The 15,138-nt window shown below is 53.9% G+C and overlaps 1 protein-coding gene across 5 annotated transcripts in view; it reads right to left on the bottom strand.

Annotated features, from left to right (window-relative positions):
- Positions 1–15,138, bottom strand: part of EBF4 (EBF family member 4) — a 69,395-nt gene that overhangs the window by 52,274 nt on the left and 1,983 nt on the right. For 3 of the 5 annotated variants that reach the window (XR_008481180.2, XM_035298252.3, XM_035298253.3), the window contains exons 3-7: positions 4,417–4,573; positions 4,116–4,179; positions 3,899–3,954; positions 2,180–2,253; positions 602–670 (exon numbers count right to left, since the gene is read on the bottom strand). Coding sequence is in view for 4 of the 5 variants with exons in the window: in XM_035298252.3 (XP_035154143.1) it covers positions 602–670; positions 2,180–2,253; positions 3,899–3,954; positions 4,116–4,179; positions 4,417–4,573 (420 nt within the window). In the remaining variant the exon portion in view is untranslated. The remainder of the gene's footprint in view (positions 1–601; positions 671–2,179; positions 2,254–3,898; positions 3,955–4,115; positions 4,180–4,416; positions 4,574–15,138) is intronic. The other 2 variants (XM_054255166.2, XM_054255168.2) reach the window with 1 other exon arrangement.

The following is a 15,138-nucleotide window of genomic DNA, read 5'->3' as shown; positions in this document are numbered from 1 at the left end:
TGACCACACCACTGCAGTTTAGCCTGGGTGACAGAGCGAAATCCCCGTCTCAACAAAATAAAAAACAAAATAGACAAAAAAGAAAGTAAAGAAATAAAAATCATGGCGTACAAGTTCACTTTCACATGCCTCACCCTGACAGTTCTGTGACCAAAACCTGCCTACTCTTTCCCCACTTTTCCAGTGAAGGAAACGCACGCTCAGAGAAGTCACGGTCAGACAGCACAGGGGTGAACCGGGCACCTGAATCCGGTTTTTGCTGACATGACCACGCTGGCCATTCCACCTGGGCAGCCCGTCCCTGAGTGCTGGCTTCCCTGCTCCCTTCCTGCCCCCCTCACAACCTCCCTGCCCTCCCTGGGTCCTCCTCTCAGGGAGTCAGGGAAAGCAGCTCCAGAAAGTTGGCCACCAGGGGCCTCATTCAGGGGCCAAGGCTGGAGGCTCCCTGGTGCCTGGCAGTTTCTCTCTCTGCTCAGAGCCACCAACCTGGTGCCCTGGGGGCTGCTCCGCTCCTCCCTTGAGCCCTGGTACTCTGTGGTTGAAAACAGCCATCCCTCCCCCACTCCCTCTGAGCTCCTAGGCCCCCTCCCGGAGCCAGTACCTGTCAATGATGACCGGGTCTGAGGGCGTCTCATTCCGGTTGCCACAGCTCTTCCGGTCACAGCACCGGCTGAAGGAAAGATGAGGAAGGAGGGAAGGCGGAAGCCAAGGAAGGAGGGGGCCGTGACAGTGTGTGAGTTGTAGTAGGGGAGGCCTGAGCTGAGGGTGCTGATGTCCTGTCTCTGGGTGTGGAATCCCTGTGCTGGAGGGGCTCACTCCCAGGGCCTCGGGGGAGAAAGGCAGTGGAATACTCAGCAGGGACCCTGAGAGCCTAGCCCAGGGATGAGGCTGGCCAGAGACCCCTGCCCCAAAGGCACCTGGCTCCTGGAGGGCCCAGGAAAGGGCAGGCTACAGGTCACCTATAGGGTCTCTCTTTGGAAGCACGGTCTACACAGAGACTGGAGCTCAAATGGTGAGTTCATGAATGACCACAAAGTGAATTTTTTTTTCTTGGCTGACTGCAATCTCTGCCTCCTGAGTTCAAGCAATTCTCGTGCCTCATCCTCCCCACGTAGCTGGGATTACAGGTGTGCACCACCACCTAATTGCACCAATTAGCACACCCAGCTAATTGTTGTCGTTTTAGTAGAGACAGGGTTTCACCATGTTGCCAGGTTGGTCTTGAACTCCTGGCCTCATGTGATCCATCCGCCTCTCTTCCCAAAGTGCTGGAATTACGGGCGTGAGCCACTGTGCGCGGCCAATCAATGGCCACAGAATGAATCTGCCTGCACGACTAGCATCCACACCAAGAAGTGCTGCGTGGGCAGCAGCCCAGGCACCAGGCAGGCCTCTTCCTTGTCTCCTCTTTCCAAGGGTAGCCATAGTTCCAACCACAGATTTATTTATTTATTTTAAATTTATTTTATTTTATTTATTTTTCAGAGACAGGGTCTGGATCTGTTGCCCAGGCTGGAACGCAGTGGTGCAATCATAGCTCACTGCAGCCTTGAACTCCTGGGCTCATGCAATCCTCCTGCCTCTGCCTTCCCAGTAGCTGGGATTACAGGTGCCTGGCTACCAATCGCAGATTTCTGAACACTGTTCTCTTTTCCATGCATCAGGAACTGCCTCTGAGGACCCTGTATGACGGGCAGCTCCTGGGGAGACCTCACTAGAAATGCCAAGCTCTGGGATAATGGGGAAAAGGGAGCCGAGAGCTGTGCACCCCCCTCATTCCCACCCTGCCCCGCCAGAGAGCTGCCCTGAGGTTCAAAATTTCCTCAAAGATTGGCTTCTGGGCGAATCTCAGAGGCCTTCCCAGACCCTGTTCCTGCATCCGGCAGCCCTCCCCGGAGCTTTATTAGCTAAGCTTCCCAGCAGCAGCAGGAGGCCTCTCTTACAAAAACACTCAGAGAAGCCACATAAACAGGCCAGTCTAATGGGGCCTCAAGGACCCTCTCCTTAGCCAGCGCTGTGCCCAGGGGCCTCACCCCTCCCTTCACCACCTGCCACTAGGCTTCCCCAGGGAGCAGGAGCAGAGAGCAGCCAGGGGCAATGCTGGCGAGGGGGCGGGGCCTAGGGGAGTCCTTGGCAACGCCTTGGCAGAGGGCAAGGTGTGAGTGACACCGTCTCTCACCTGCACATGATCTCGTGGGTGAGCAGCACTCGGCACATTTCGGGGTTCTTGTCCTGCCCCTCATAGATGATGGCCTGGGAAGGGGGAAGGGGAAGGGCACAGGCTGGAGGGGAAAGAGGCTCCTCGAAGGTGCAGATGGCAGCACAGATGGGCCAGGCATCTCCCAAGCACAGGCCCAGGGAAACCCTGCCCCAGGGAAGAGCACGCCCTCCACTTTGCTCTGGGCTGCCCAGGTGGAAGATAACCCCTCCTCCCAAACCACGCCACCACCACTGGGTGGCTAGAATGGCATGAAGTCTGCAGATTCTGTCTGTCTGCAGGTGGCTCTTTCCAGAGCTGGCTTGGGGCCGGGGGTTCCCGAGGGCACCAGGACCAAGGTCAGGGGGCTGGTGGGATAGACATACTCCTGTCTCCACCCTGCACCAGGCCCCTCCCCTTCCCCCCGGCATCCTCCTGTGTGCATCCTCCATGCTCTGGTGGACCTCTGCTTCTATTGATGAGTGTTGTCCTTCTCAGCTATCCCTGCAAGCCCTGTGAGCCCCGAGGGCTGCACAGCTGCCTCTTCCCTGATAGCATCCCCAGTCCAGGCCTGGTCTTCCCCTGGGACTGCTGCATCACCTCCTCACCAGTCTTCCAGCCTCCCTATGCCTGGAAGCAAGAAGTGAGCTTCCCAACTGCAAATCTGCCTTCCCAGTTCATAACCTTCTGTGCCTTTCCCAATTTGTGGGATCCCTCTCTCTGCGGACTTCCTCCAGCCCCTTGCACATCCATCCCCCAGATAGTTCTACTCTGCACTGCCTGGCCTGCCTTCCCCAGCCCAGTGGCCATGGGCATTCTAGAAACAAACCATTCTTCCCTCTGCCCTAGGATTGGGTGGAGGATGCCAGAAGACCCCGCCTGTGTAGAAAGCCCAAATCTCCACCTTGCATTCCTAGCCCACTAATCTGGCCCATTTAAGACTCAACCCACTCCCTGACAGCATGCATAGCTTCTCTGAAAAGCCCTGAGATGTGGGGCCCTGCATTGGCAGAATCCATCGGGGCCTACTCAGGTTTCAGTTTCCTCCAGCTCCTTATGCTGGCCCCCGAGCCTCCTTCCTGTGACCGTCACATCAGAAGGGCGCTGAGGGTCTGCAGCGGAAATTCCTGTGGCTGCGCCCAAATCCCCTTTACTGGACACATGCCCCTTCCCGTGGCTATGACTGATGTCAGCTGCTGAGGATTCCTCCTGAGTACTGCTCTCAGTGGATAGGAACTGCCTGGTCTGAAAATGTCTAGGAGGTTACATGCTACCCTTAGGAGTGGTCCCCAGCCAATGACTAGAAATCCTGGTACTGGCTTCGAGGGGGGACACGTCTGGTGCCATTCCTTCTCCAGAGATCCCTGTGCAATTTTCTTCCAGCTTGCCTCCCTCCCCTGCTCCTGGGAGTCCCTCCCATCTCCCCAAATAAACTACCTGCACCTGAGTTTCCATCTCAAGCTGGGCTGCTAGGGAACATGACCCAAGCCAGGGTTTTTGTATAAATATTGTCTTTTTCTAGAACAGAAGGCAAGAGCCAGACAGGCTCCAGCATAGGCTGGGGTGGGAACTGGAGTTAGGGTGATGGGGATGGAGGGCATAGGGAGATCAGGGCAGGAACAAGGAGGCTCACTCAGACCAGGGGAGGCAGGGACCGGGAATAGAGTGGGATGGGCCTCAGCACCCCAAGCGCTGACTCACCTGCTTGGACATGGAGTCGATAAGACGCACATAGAGGTCTTGCTCCGTCCGAAGTCCTAGGATGGGAAGATGGAGAGGGCTTGCTGCCAGGGAAGCATGTGCAGCCTCAATGGCCAGACCTTATCACACTCTCCCCAGCCCTGGCAAGCAGGGCATTAGGTGTTGAATGATGCTGCAATGCCCATTCTTCAGGGGCAGGGCAGGGGCCTCCACTCACCGTTGTTATACACCAGCCGGAGGCGGTAGTGGATCCCATTGTTAGTCTTTTCGGCCCCGGGCTCCTGCAGGGACAAGATGGGAGGATGCTTGGGTGATCAGGGATCCTCCAGCCTCCCTTGCCCACCCCCTTCTCCTAACCCCAACTTCTCTCCCTCCCTTCCAGACACTCAGCCAACATCCATCCATTCATCTGCCCATGTGTGTGTGTGCGTGTGTGTGTGTGTGCGTGTGTGTGTGTGTGTGTTTAGTTGTGGGTTCTCTCCTGCGGCCAGTCCCAGCCAAGCCCACGATCCTCTCACTCGGTCCTTTTCCACGAAGTCGATGAAGGCTGTGCGCTCCACCTCCACGGGCTGCCCCTGCCGGTCGTACATGGCCAGCACGAAGTGGAAGAAGTTGGATTTCCTGAGGTTGGAGGGAGGCTGCTTCTCAAAATGTGCTCGTGCTAGGCCCACGCCACTGTCGGAGGAAAAGAATAGGAAAACCACTGGAAGGATCCCCCAGTGAGAAAGACTCCAGCACCTTGGGCCAGGCAGGCATGCTGGCCAGGACGTGGCTCCAAGATGCCAAGAGTTTGGGAAAGAAATTCAACTAGACAAGCTCTTTCCAGCCTGGCCAGGGGCATCTCACTTCCAGATAGAGGTCTCTCAGCACCGAGGGCACCCCAGCCTGCCCCCTGGAAAACAAGAGGCACAGTGGTGACTGCAAAGGTGGCAGCCCTGTCAGACTCCCTCCCAGGCTTTTCCCTGGGCTGTACATTTTGCAAAAGCAATCTCCAAAATCAAAAGTATAAACCAATCCATCTTCCTGAACAGGGGCTCCTGTGACTGCCCTTTAGAGCTTCAAGGCGACCCAGAAGGCCCTAGAACAAATATCCCACTGAATCTCAGCCCAGGCTGAGGCTGTGATGAGCCTGTGGTGTTGCCTGGGGAATGACGATGTCCATCAGACGCTTGGAGACATCAAACTGGCTCAGGGCCACTAGTCTGCCCTGCCTGAGCCCTGGGCTATGACTGAGGGTGGAGAGCAACCCCCAGGTGTGGAGGGACCTGCCTCCCGTCTTTGGGAGAGAAAACGACAGGCTACCCTGGGGAGGAGGAACTTCTCATCTGGCCTTGCTAAGGGATCTCTCCTGGCTCATCAGAAACCATGCCCAGAAGCAAGGCCAGGGTGAGAGCAGGAGGAAGGGATTCACTCTTCCCCAAATATTCCCTGCATCCCAAGGCTGTACCAAGCATGGGGTGCATGGCAACGACCACAACTGGAGGCAAATGCCTGGGAGAAGAGAAGACACACAGAAAGCTATGACATCAGACAAAGGGGCAGGTGCCCCCCGAAAGATGTCACCATGCAAAAAACTTGAGAAGCAAAGGAAGAAAAAAATAATTCTTTTTGTGGGAGTTGAGGGGAAGGCTTCATGGAATGCTGGCTTTTCCCCAAGTCCTTGAGGAATAAACAAGTCCTTGAGGAATAAACAGGAGCTCAATAAATAGGTGAACGAGGAAAAGGGCAGAATGAGCAGCATAAGGAATGGCTGGATGTGCAGGGGCTGCTGCTGTACCGCAGATGTCAAAAAGTGAAGTGAAAGGAGAAAAGTTCGTACTGGAAATTCGTGCCAGATCGTGCAGGGACACAAACACCAGGGGAAGGAGTTAGACTATCTTCTCTGAGCCACGGTCTTCCATGGGTTCCTTAGATTTCTCATGACTCCAGAGCCTCCCTTGAGAAAAGGGTGCTGTGGCCACAAACGTGGGTGTATTTGGGACCCTGGGACACCCTCCAGGAATGGACCTGCTTGAGTTGGCTAGGGCTGGTGCTCTGCATGTGTGGATCCAGCCTACAGGATGGTTCCCAGTGATCCCCACGGCCTAGGATTCATGCCCTTAGTTACCCTCCTCTTGTATTGTGTTGGGATTGGCCCGTGAGGCCGGTAGACTGTGGCAGGAATAATAGCATCTAACTTCCAAGGTTAGATCATAACAGCACTGCAGCTTTTGCCTTGTTCTGTCTTTTGGATCAGTGATTCAGGGGGAAGCCAGCTGCCATGTCTTGAGGACCCTCAAGCAGCCCTATGGAGGGTCCACAGGGAGAAGAACTGAGGCCTCCTGCCGATAACCAGCCCTGACTTGCCAGCGTGAGTGACCTCAGAAGCAGATCCACCCGCCTCAATCAATCCTTCATATGACCGTGGCCCCAGCTCTCATCTCGCTGCAGCCTCACGAGAGGCTCTGATCCAGAACCACCAGACTAGTCTGCTCCCTTATTTCTGACACTCAGAAATTATGTGAGATAATAAATATTTGTTGTTTTAAGTTGCTGAGTTTTGGAGTTTCCCTTTTTTTTAAGATATAAATTTGAAGACAGAGAGACTTGGGCTCAAGATCTGTCCCCCGTTTTTTGTCTTCAAGGCAGGATCTCACTTTGTTACGCAGGCGGGAGTGCAGTGGTGCAATCACAGCTCACTGCAGCTTCGACCTGCTGGGCTCAAATGATCCTCCTGCCTCAGTCTCCCAAGTAGGTGGGACTATAGGTGCATGTCCCCAGACCTGGCTAAATTTATTTTTAGTATTTTGTAGAGGCAGGTTTCCCCATGTTGTTCAGGCTGGTATTGAACTCCTGGGCTCAAATGATCCTCCTGCCTTGGCCTTCTAAAGTGCTGTGATTACAGGCATGGGCCACGATGCCCAACCCGGAAAAATTTTTTTTGAGACAGGGTTTTGCTCTGTCATCTAGGCTGCAATGCAGGGGTGTGATCATAGCTCACTGCAACCTTGAACTCCTAGATTTAAGCGATACTCCCACCTCAGCTTCCCAAAGACCTGGGATTACAGGCATGAGCCACCATGCCCAGCTTGGAGTTTTTTTTTTTTTTTTTTTTTGAGGCAGGGTCTTGCTCTGTTGTCCAGGCTGGAGTGCAGTGGCATGATCTCAGCTCACTGGAGCCTCAACCTCTGGGGCTCAGGCAATCCTCGCACCTCAGCCTCCTGACTATCTAGGTCTTCAGGCACGCACCACCATGCCTGGATAATTTTGTTTACTTTTTGTAGAGATGAAGTCTCCATATGTTGCCCAGGCTGGTCTCAAACTCCTGGGCTCCAGCTATTCTCACATCTTGGCCTCCCACAGTGCTCTGATTACAGGTGTCAACCACCATGCCTGGGTAACTAACACACCCTGCTTGCTGGATTATGGAGCACTTTTGTTGAGGGTCATGGTTTGGGAAATGTGACTAAAGGCTACTAGAAAGCTCTGGAGCCAGGCAGGGCTTAGAGATGCTATGAGGGAAAGGAGGGTGCAGTGTGGGGGACAAGTGAGAGGCTGCTGCAGGGATGCAGGGGAGCGATGAGGATGGGAAACTGTCTCTAGGGCCACTTAGGTCAGCTCGTCCAGGCACCCATCATGATCGTGCTCCTGTGACAACGGCTGTCACAGTCACCACTACTTACTGTTTTCTTCATATAACCTTAAATCAATTTATCCTTTTACTCAGCTTCACACTAAGCCATAACATCTGGGATGTCATGGGCATGAGGGACTTGCTGTTGTTTTACACATACAGATTATAATAAATAATAAAATGGAAATGGTTCCTCCTCTTGAAAGCTTGCCCTGGAGCCTTCCTCAGGGGTCCGCATGAAATGCTGACTTAGGAGGCAAAAGCCTAAGTCTTCTTGTCCCCTGATCGGGATGAGGGGAGAGGACCTCCAATCCTCCAATATCTTTTTTTTGCTTTTTTGAGACAGGATATTGCTTTGTCACCCAGGCTGGAGTGTAATGGCACAGTTATAGCTCACTGCAGCCTTAAGCTCCTAGGCTCACCGGATCCTCCCACTTCAGCCTTCTGAGTAGCTGGGACTACAGGCATAAGCCACCACGCCCAGCTAATTAAAAAAATTTTTTGGAGAGATGGGGGGTGGGTCTCACGATGTTGCCCAGGCTGATCTTGAACTCCTGGGCTCAAGTGATCCTCCTGCCTTGGCCTCCCAAAGTGCTGGGATTATAGGCTTGAGCCACTGTGCACAGCCTCAACACCTTTTCTTTCCTATCACAGGTTCTTCTTACAGATGCTCCTTTCCCTAGGGAATTCACTGTCCCTCCATCCTTCCCTGCTCCCTCCACCCCCTCCCCCTCAGGCTACAGTCCTTTCCAGTAGAGGCCTTGATCGCCCCTCACCCGCTCCACAGCCAGCTAGAGGCAAGGAAGCCCTAAGAGGGCTTTTGATCACAGCAGGGCCCTGATTACTGTTGATGAATATGCTAATGAGGCATCAACCCTGAGCTCCTCCCTCCCGCTCCCAGGACCAGCTTAAGTTGAACTCCACTGAGAATGGGTTCCAGGACCACCTGGTGAGAGAGAAGGCTAGAGGAGGTGGGTTTGTGAAGCAACCCCAGGTCCCTGTGGCTGTCATCTAGCCCAGTGAAGGGGCCTGGAAGGCTCTCAGGCAGTGGGGAGAGAGGCTACAGAGAGAAAAGGAGGCCTTGCCAGAGAGGGGTGAATGCTGAGAAATAACGAAATCTCCCAGACCACTGGACATGCCTTTTCTACACAGGCACCCTGCAAGTTCCCAGGCCAAATTCCAGACTGGTGCAGCATAAATCAAAGATGCTGGCCTGCACTTCCTGTCCTACCCATGCCCTTTGGCAAATACCAGCCAGTCCTGGATCTTGGCTGCCCCCCAGCTCCTGCCAGGGTCCTGAGGACCAGACCTGAGAAGTGTGGCATAAGCCTCAAGCCAACCTCCCTTCACAGGGCTCACCCTCCCTGCAGGAGGGGATTACATAGGAGAGAGGGCAAAGGGACCAGGGAGGAGAAAGACAGCAGGTTCCCCAGGGGTTTCTGGGCCAGCGTTTCCTGCTGGCTGGGGTCATGGACGGGCTGTCCTGCCTCCTGTGCCTGTGCCCTGCCTCTTAGTAGGTTTGGGCTCAGTCCACTGCCCCAAGAAAGCCCAGAGTGGCATCCTGCTCTTCCCCAGCACAGCTCAGTGGATCTGAGGCACACTCATCCTCCCAGGCTCACAGCCACCTGTGGAGCAGCACTGGTTAATTTACAGGGGCAGGACAAGATCCATATCATGGACAACAGGCCAGTGTTAGTGACAGCTCCAGCCCAGTTCCGACCAGAGGAGGACTGCAGAGTGGGCAAGAGCCCCAGCTCACCCTGTTCATAGCCCTGCCAGGCTTGGAGAAGCTCAAGGGAAGACGAGCAAAGGATACTTTCCTATGAACAAGAGACAGAGGACATGAGGAACAGTGAGTTGAATAGGACTCGAGAGTGACGGAGGCAGATGTGGAACCGTGCCTTCTTCTGATTGACCCCAATGTGCAGGTGGTGACTAATCAACGCCCATGGAATGGAAATGCAAGCTCCAAAGAGAGAGGGCTGGGGAAGGGGAAGGGGAGATTTCTTACTCCTTGCGGGTAGCTGATGCTCTTTTAAAGAGAAAACAAACCCAGATTAAAGAACAGAAAGAAAAACAAAGAGATAGACTCAAACAGCTCGGGAGGTGCTGAGTGGTCTGAGGGTCCCTGATGGGCACATCCTGGGTGCAGGTGTGTGAGGACCCAGGTGGGAGGTGGCGGCCACGTTCTGCTCTCAGACTGGCTTAGCGACAGAGAGATGTGGACCAGGGCCAAGGTCTCTGATCCCATGGTGCTGCTCCAAAGTGGCGCTGCCTAAGACAAACAGGGGTGTGGAGAGAAACTGTGAGGATGTCTTTTGATTTGTGTCCTTAGTCTAAAAGAAAGGAACGGGGAGGGAAGGGGGACAGAGCCCCTGAAGCCTGGAGAGGCAATTATTTTATTTGGGTTCCCCTAGAAGCCGACCTGGGGACAAAGATTCAAATACCAATAGTGGGCAGTGATTCCTGGAAACACTGGGGGTTGGGGTGAGACAAAGATGAAAAGGCAGCCTATAGGGGGTGCGTTTTCCGCAAGTCCCCACTGTGGGCACTTGGAGCTCCAGCCCATGGGGAACTCTGGAAACAGCATGGAATGTACGTCTCAGCATTATACCCTCAGAGGGATGGGTGAGGGAGCTGGGGTACTGTCACTTCTCAGGTACTTCTAGGCTGCTGTGCAAGTGGACGGAGCAGGCTCTGGCACCCTGAGCAAGTTCTCAAGCAAAGGGAAGCAGATAACAGCAGGGGAGGCAGACCCTTGACCAAGGGTCCTGAGGGAATGTGGGTGGGTACCAACTGCCAGCCATTCAGAGGTCAGCAAAGCTCCAGCCCCAAGGGCCTGGGTGCAGCTTGGCAGGTCTCAGTTTATGACAAATGCAAGTAAGAACTGCCTCACCTGGCGTATGTACTGCTGGCACCCATGATTCAGAAACAGCTTATTCACTCAGCATCATTAGCGAACAAACCATGCCACACAGAAATGCAGCTGAGTGACGAAAACAGCCACATTAACCACTTTGCAAGACTGCAAAATAAATCATACATTTCCTTGCTTTCTTAAAAAGATGGTTTCAAGCACAACATTCAAAGTGCTTTCTTCTCAACTCCAGAGTGTGCTGAGGCAGTGGGACATTTGCCCCTGTACTTAAGAACCCAGATTTGCCAGATTTGGGAAGAGAACATGCTCACTTTTGTACTTCCACCATGCCCCATTCACCTCCACCTCTTTATTCTGAAATCGAGCAAAAATTAAAGGAGACTGTTTAAGATACCAAAAAAAAAAAAAAATGTACTTTGCACAGATGCATTTTGGTCAGAGTCAACATGCTTTGGTAGTGAGCACGGATGTGCATGGGCTTCCTGAGCGCTGTGTTAGGAATCCAGGTTCAAGCCAACACCAAGGGCAACCTGACCTTCACAGCCCCTGCCATTCAGGTGGACTGTGCTCCAGAGTGTATGCGGATGCTTGTGGGAGATGCTGGGGGCTGCAGAAGTGTCTGACTGCTATTGCTGAGACTGCCCAGCAGGTCCCGGAAGAAGCTCCTTTGCAAGGCTGAGCAGGACACTCCAGGGCCCTTCTCCAGGCAGCTGCTCTCCCCTGCCACAGCACAACTGTCTGGTACAAAGTCCCCTTCACAGTCTCTGTTCTCTCTTCGTAAGGCCACTCATGGCTCTTCACATCCTTGACTACATGCTTGTTATAAATGTGAGCAATTTAACTACAGCCAGCTCAAATCCCACAGAAGACAAGTGACTGAGGCTGGAGCCTTGGCCTCCTCTCAGAAGCACCCCCAGGCTTTCTGCCTTCCCTTCTCCCCACCAAATCCTGGTGCCCTGATAACTCTTGACTGCCCTGATAACTCAAGGTTTTAAGCCTTGCCTTGGTCTGGGCTTAATTTATCTTTGTGTCTGGGATGCTGGGGCCACAGGGGACAAGCCCTACTTTCATCAGTAATGGACAGGGGCTCTTTGTTGACCCCCCTCACCCCAGGAAGTGGAAGGAGCAAAATGAGTATGACTCCTGCAACTCATCCCTTTTCCCAGATTTTCCCAAAGTCTCTCTCTGCTAAGTCCACTCTTCTTTGCCCCATCATGGCAGGGCTTCATCAGTCCCTTTCCTCTACATCCCCCCTTTCCTCCAAGCATCCCCTTGGCCTCCACTCTCCCCTCAGGCATCCTCTGGACCCCGGGACTGCTACTGATGATCAAGCTGGGCCTGGCATTCCTGCCCCAGACAAGATCTATTGGCCTGGCCCTGCCCAGCCCCTGACATGCCCAACCCCTGACTGTGCAGACTGGGGAAGATAAAAGCAGCAGCTCACTGGGGCGCACCCACCTCAACAATGCTTGCACAGGTAGGGCCTGGAGGCTGCAGGCAGCTTCCCAGAGCCTGTGTCCAGATGGTCCTGCTGGAGAGGATGTTTGGGTCTGGGGAGGGTCCCTATCCCCTCTTCCCACTGCCCCAGCAGCTGCCCCGCTCTCCTGCCCTAGGAAATTGGCATAGTGACCAGTTCCTGAAAGGGGTGGAAAGTGGGGGTGGGGGGAAGGATCTCACAGGCTTGCTCTCCTCTCTTCCTTTGGCCCTCAATTCTACCTAAAGACTCCCCACTCCACTGTTCTCTGCCCACCCTCTCACCACCCACCCACAGGCCTGCCTGCCAGGTCCCAGGCTGAGGATCGGCTATGAATTATTAAAGCAAACAAAAGCATTTCCTAGCAGGGATGCTAGCCTGCAGCTGCTTACAGGAAAGGCAGCCCCAGCTGGCCTCCTGGCTAGTGTGCAGGGACCAGCTCCAGTGGGAGGGCTGGCCTGGGTCCTCCAGGGGTCTCCTCCAGCGGGAGGTCTGGCCTGGGCCCTCCAGAGGTCTCCCAGCCTGTGAAGCACGTCAGAAGAAGAGAGCGACTTCTGGGTTGAGTTTGCCAGCAGGAGGACTCTGGTCTTCAGGGGAGTCAGGGGAAGATGAGCTGGGACTGGGCAATGGATCCTCAGGGCAGGGGCAGGTCCTTGTGCAGACTTCCCTGGTAGGAAGACCTTGGTAGGGAGAGGGAAGCCCTCTCCACCAGCCTTCCCATCCCCAATGCCTCCGGTTTAAGGGTATACAGCCCCTCTGCTCTTCCTACCCCTCTTTTGCTCTGAACATTCCTCCCTGTTGGCAGAGCCTCCTTGGCTGATCTTAGCAGGCCTTCTGGGCCTTTTCTTCCCCGCCTACCTTCTGTAAAAATCTTGGCATTGTTGTAAAAGCCAATCTGTAGAACTGGGCAGGAGTAGCTGCTCCAGTAGCTGAGTCCTGGGTCAGGTATCAGCTCCTTTGAAACTTGGAGCCTTCAAAGTCAAAAGGGGAACCCAACAGAAAGGGACTTGGGAGCCCTCTGAGAAATATTCCTGCTTCCTTCGGTGGACAGTCATCGCCCCCACCCCCACATGGACTACTTGAGCCTGCCCTGGGTGCTATGGACACAAGGATGAATGGACCGCTGCTCTTGCCTTAGGGAAAGGCCCCAGCTGGCAGGGCAAGGAGGATCAGGACAGGCAGAGGACAACAGATGCTGGCCTATGGTAAGCATTCGTAGGCAGCACTAAAGTCACTCCCCTGGGCAGGGTGGGAGGTGGGAGACAGAGCAGGTGCTGGGGTCGGCGGGTGTGGGAGGGAGTCCTGAGGCTGGTGAGACTTAATCCAGTGAATGCGTGGGTGCTGAGGGCAGGGGGACTGTTTCAATAGACCTTGGGACTTACTGGAGGTGCAGCTAATTCTCCAAGTATCCACCGTTTGCCAAGTGTCATGCAGAGGAGGTTGGGGACGAAGGCTAGAATCAGACTGTGATGGGCCTTGAATGCAAGATATCAATGAGGAAGCAGTGGGGATGGGGGGTGGTCACTTTATTATGTATTTATTTATTTTTGAGACACAGTTTCACTTTGCCACCCAGGCTGGAGGGCAGTGGTGCTATCTTGGCTCACTGTAACCTCTGCCTCCCGGGCTCAAGCAATCCTCCCATCTCAGCCTCCCAAGTAGCTGGGACTACAGGCATGTCCTACCATGCCCAGGTAATTTTTTTACTATTAGTAGAGATGGGTTTTCACCATGTTGGCTAGGCTGGTCTTGAACTCCTGGCCTTAAGTGAACTCCTTGGGCTCCCAAAGAATTGAGATTATAGGTGTGAGCCACTGCGCCTGGCCTGGTCACTTTATTTTTAATCAGAAAAAGACATGATCAGAAAAAAGTACTTTGGAAATATTGCTTTGGTCCCCAGTGTGGGGAAGATGGTTTTGGGGGCGTGGCAAGGGGCTGGGGGCCTGGGTCAAGAGGCTGAAGTGGCAACCAGCGTGCAGTTAACCTTCAAGCCAGGGAGGAAGTGGGTGGAGGGCCAGGGGGTTTTATTGCTAAAAGTGGTGGCTGAGGACACTGAGACTGGTACTAGGGCATGGAAAGGAACATTCTGAAGCCTTGACAACCCAGGCAACTGTGGGGTGAGGCTGAGGAAGCTGTCAAAGCCAACTCTGGATCCCAGGCAGCCTTTTGGGAGAGCGCTTCCGTGAAAGTTTCTCAGAGATGAGAGGGAGAGAAACCGGGCAGCGGATGAAGGTGGAGGCAGGGCCAGGGGGAGGAATTTTCATTGTTGCTGTTTTGGGATGGGAAGACTTGCGCAGAGGACTGACTGAAGAACAAGATACAACCGGAGTGATGACACACAATACGGGGAAGAGTGAGGAGGAAGGATACGGCGGCTCCCTGTGGGATGTGGAGGAGAGTCAGCCACGTGTGGGGGCTCCCAGTCTACTTCCTGAGACAGAGAAGTCTCCAAACTTGGGGATTAGCAGACCGAGTCTGAAGAAACGCCCCTGTTCACATTGCAGAAGCCCTCTCCATCCCAGCAAGGTGGCCCTAACCATGTGGAGACTCAGACTGGACACCCCAAGCCCACTCAACCCCACTATGCAGACACCACTGCTGTGGCCCATGCTCTGGGAGAAATCTTATCCCTACACTTCTTGAACCCCACACAGTCTCCAAGGGTGCTGCCTCCTTCACGTCTGCTTCCCCATCATCAGACCTGCCTCTGGGTAGGCACAGAGGGAAAGGTTGCAGAGAAATGGAACCTTAACTCCCAGAGGCCCCTGCCAGCACTCCTCACCCACGCTTACAAAGAGCTCTCGCCACACAGCAGGTGGTGGGGATAAAGAGGGGGCCAAGTTAAGAAACTGACCATCTCAAGTTAAATAAAAAGCCAGAACCAACAGAAGAATAGGCAGGAGGTGGAACTGTAAGCATAGCACAGAAAGAGACAAGTTAATGGGAAGACAAATAGGAAGGAAATACACTAAAATGCAAACCGTAGTTGTATGAGAAAGGAGGAACTACATTTTTTATTTTCCGATTTTCTGGAATATAACTATATCTCTTGTAAAACTTTTGGAAATTATTTCATTCACAAGACCCTTTCTCTTCCGGAATAGATAGCTCCAGAGCCCCCCAGCGTTCCCTCCTGCCAGCCATGAAAGGAGGGGAGTGCAGAACCGGCTTCAGTTTGCCCATGAAACGCGGTGTGTGTCACAGCGTGAGGTCGAGGTGTTTTCTGGGGTGTGAAAGTGGGCTCCTGTGTCAGGCCCGGTTGGCCCTAAGCCCCC

The sequence above is a fragment of the Callithrix jacchus genome, chromosome 5 (genome assembly GCF_049354715.1).
Source record: "Callithrix jacchus isolate 240 chromosome 5, calJac240_pri, whole genome shotgun sequence".
Taxonomy (NCBI): domain Eukaryota; kingdom Metazoa; phylum Chordata; class Mammalia; order Primates; family Cebidae; genus Callithrix; species Callithrix jacchus.
The sequence above is the reverse complement of the archived record's forward strand: the minus strand, read 5'-3'. Positions and strand labels throughout refer to the sequence as shown.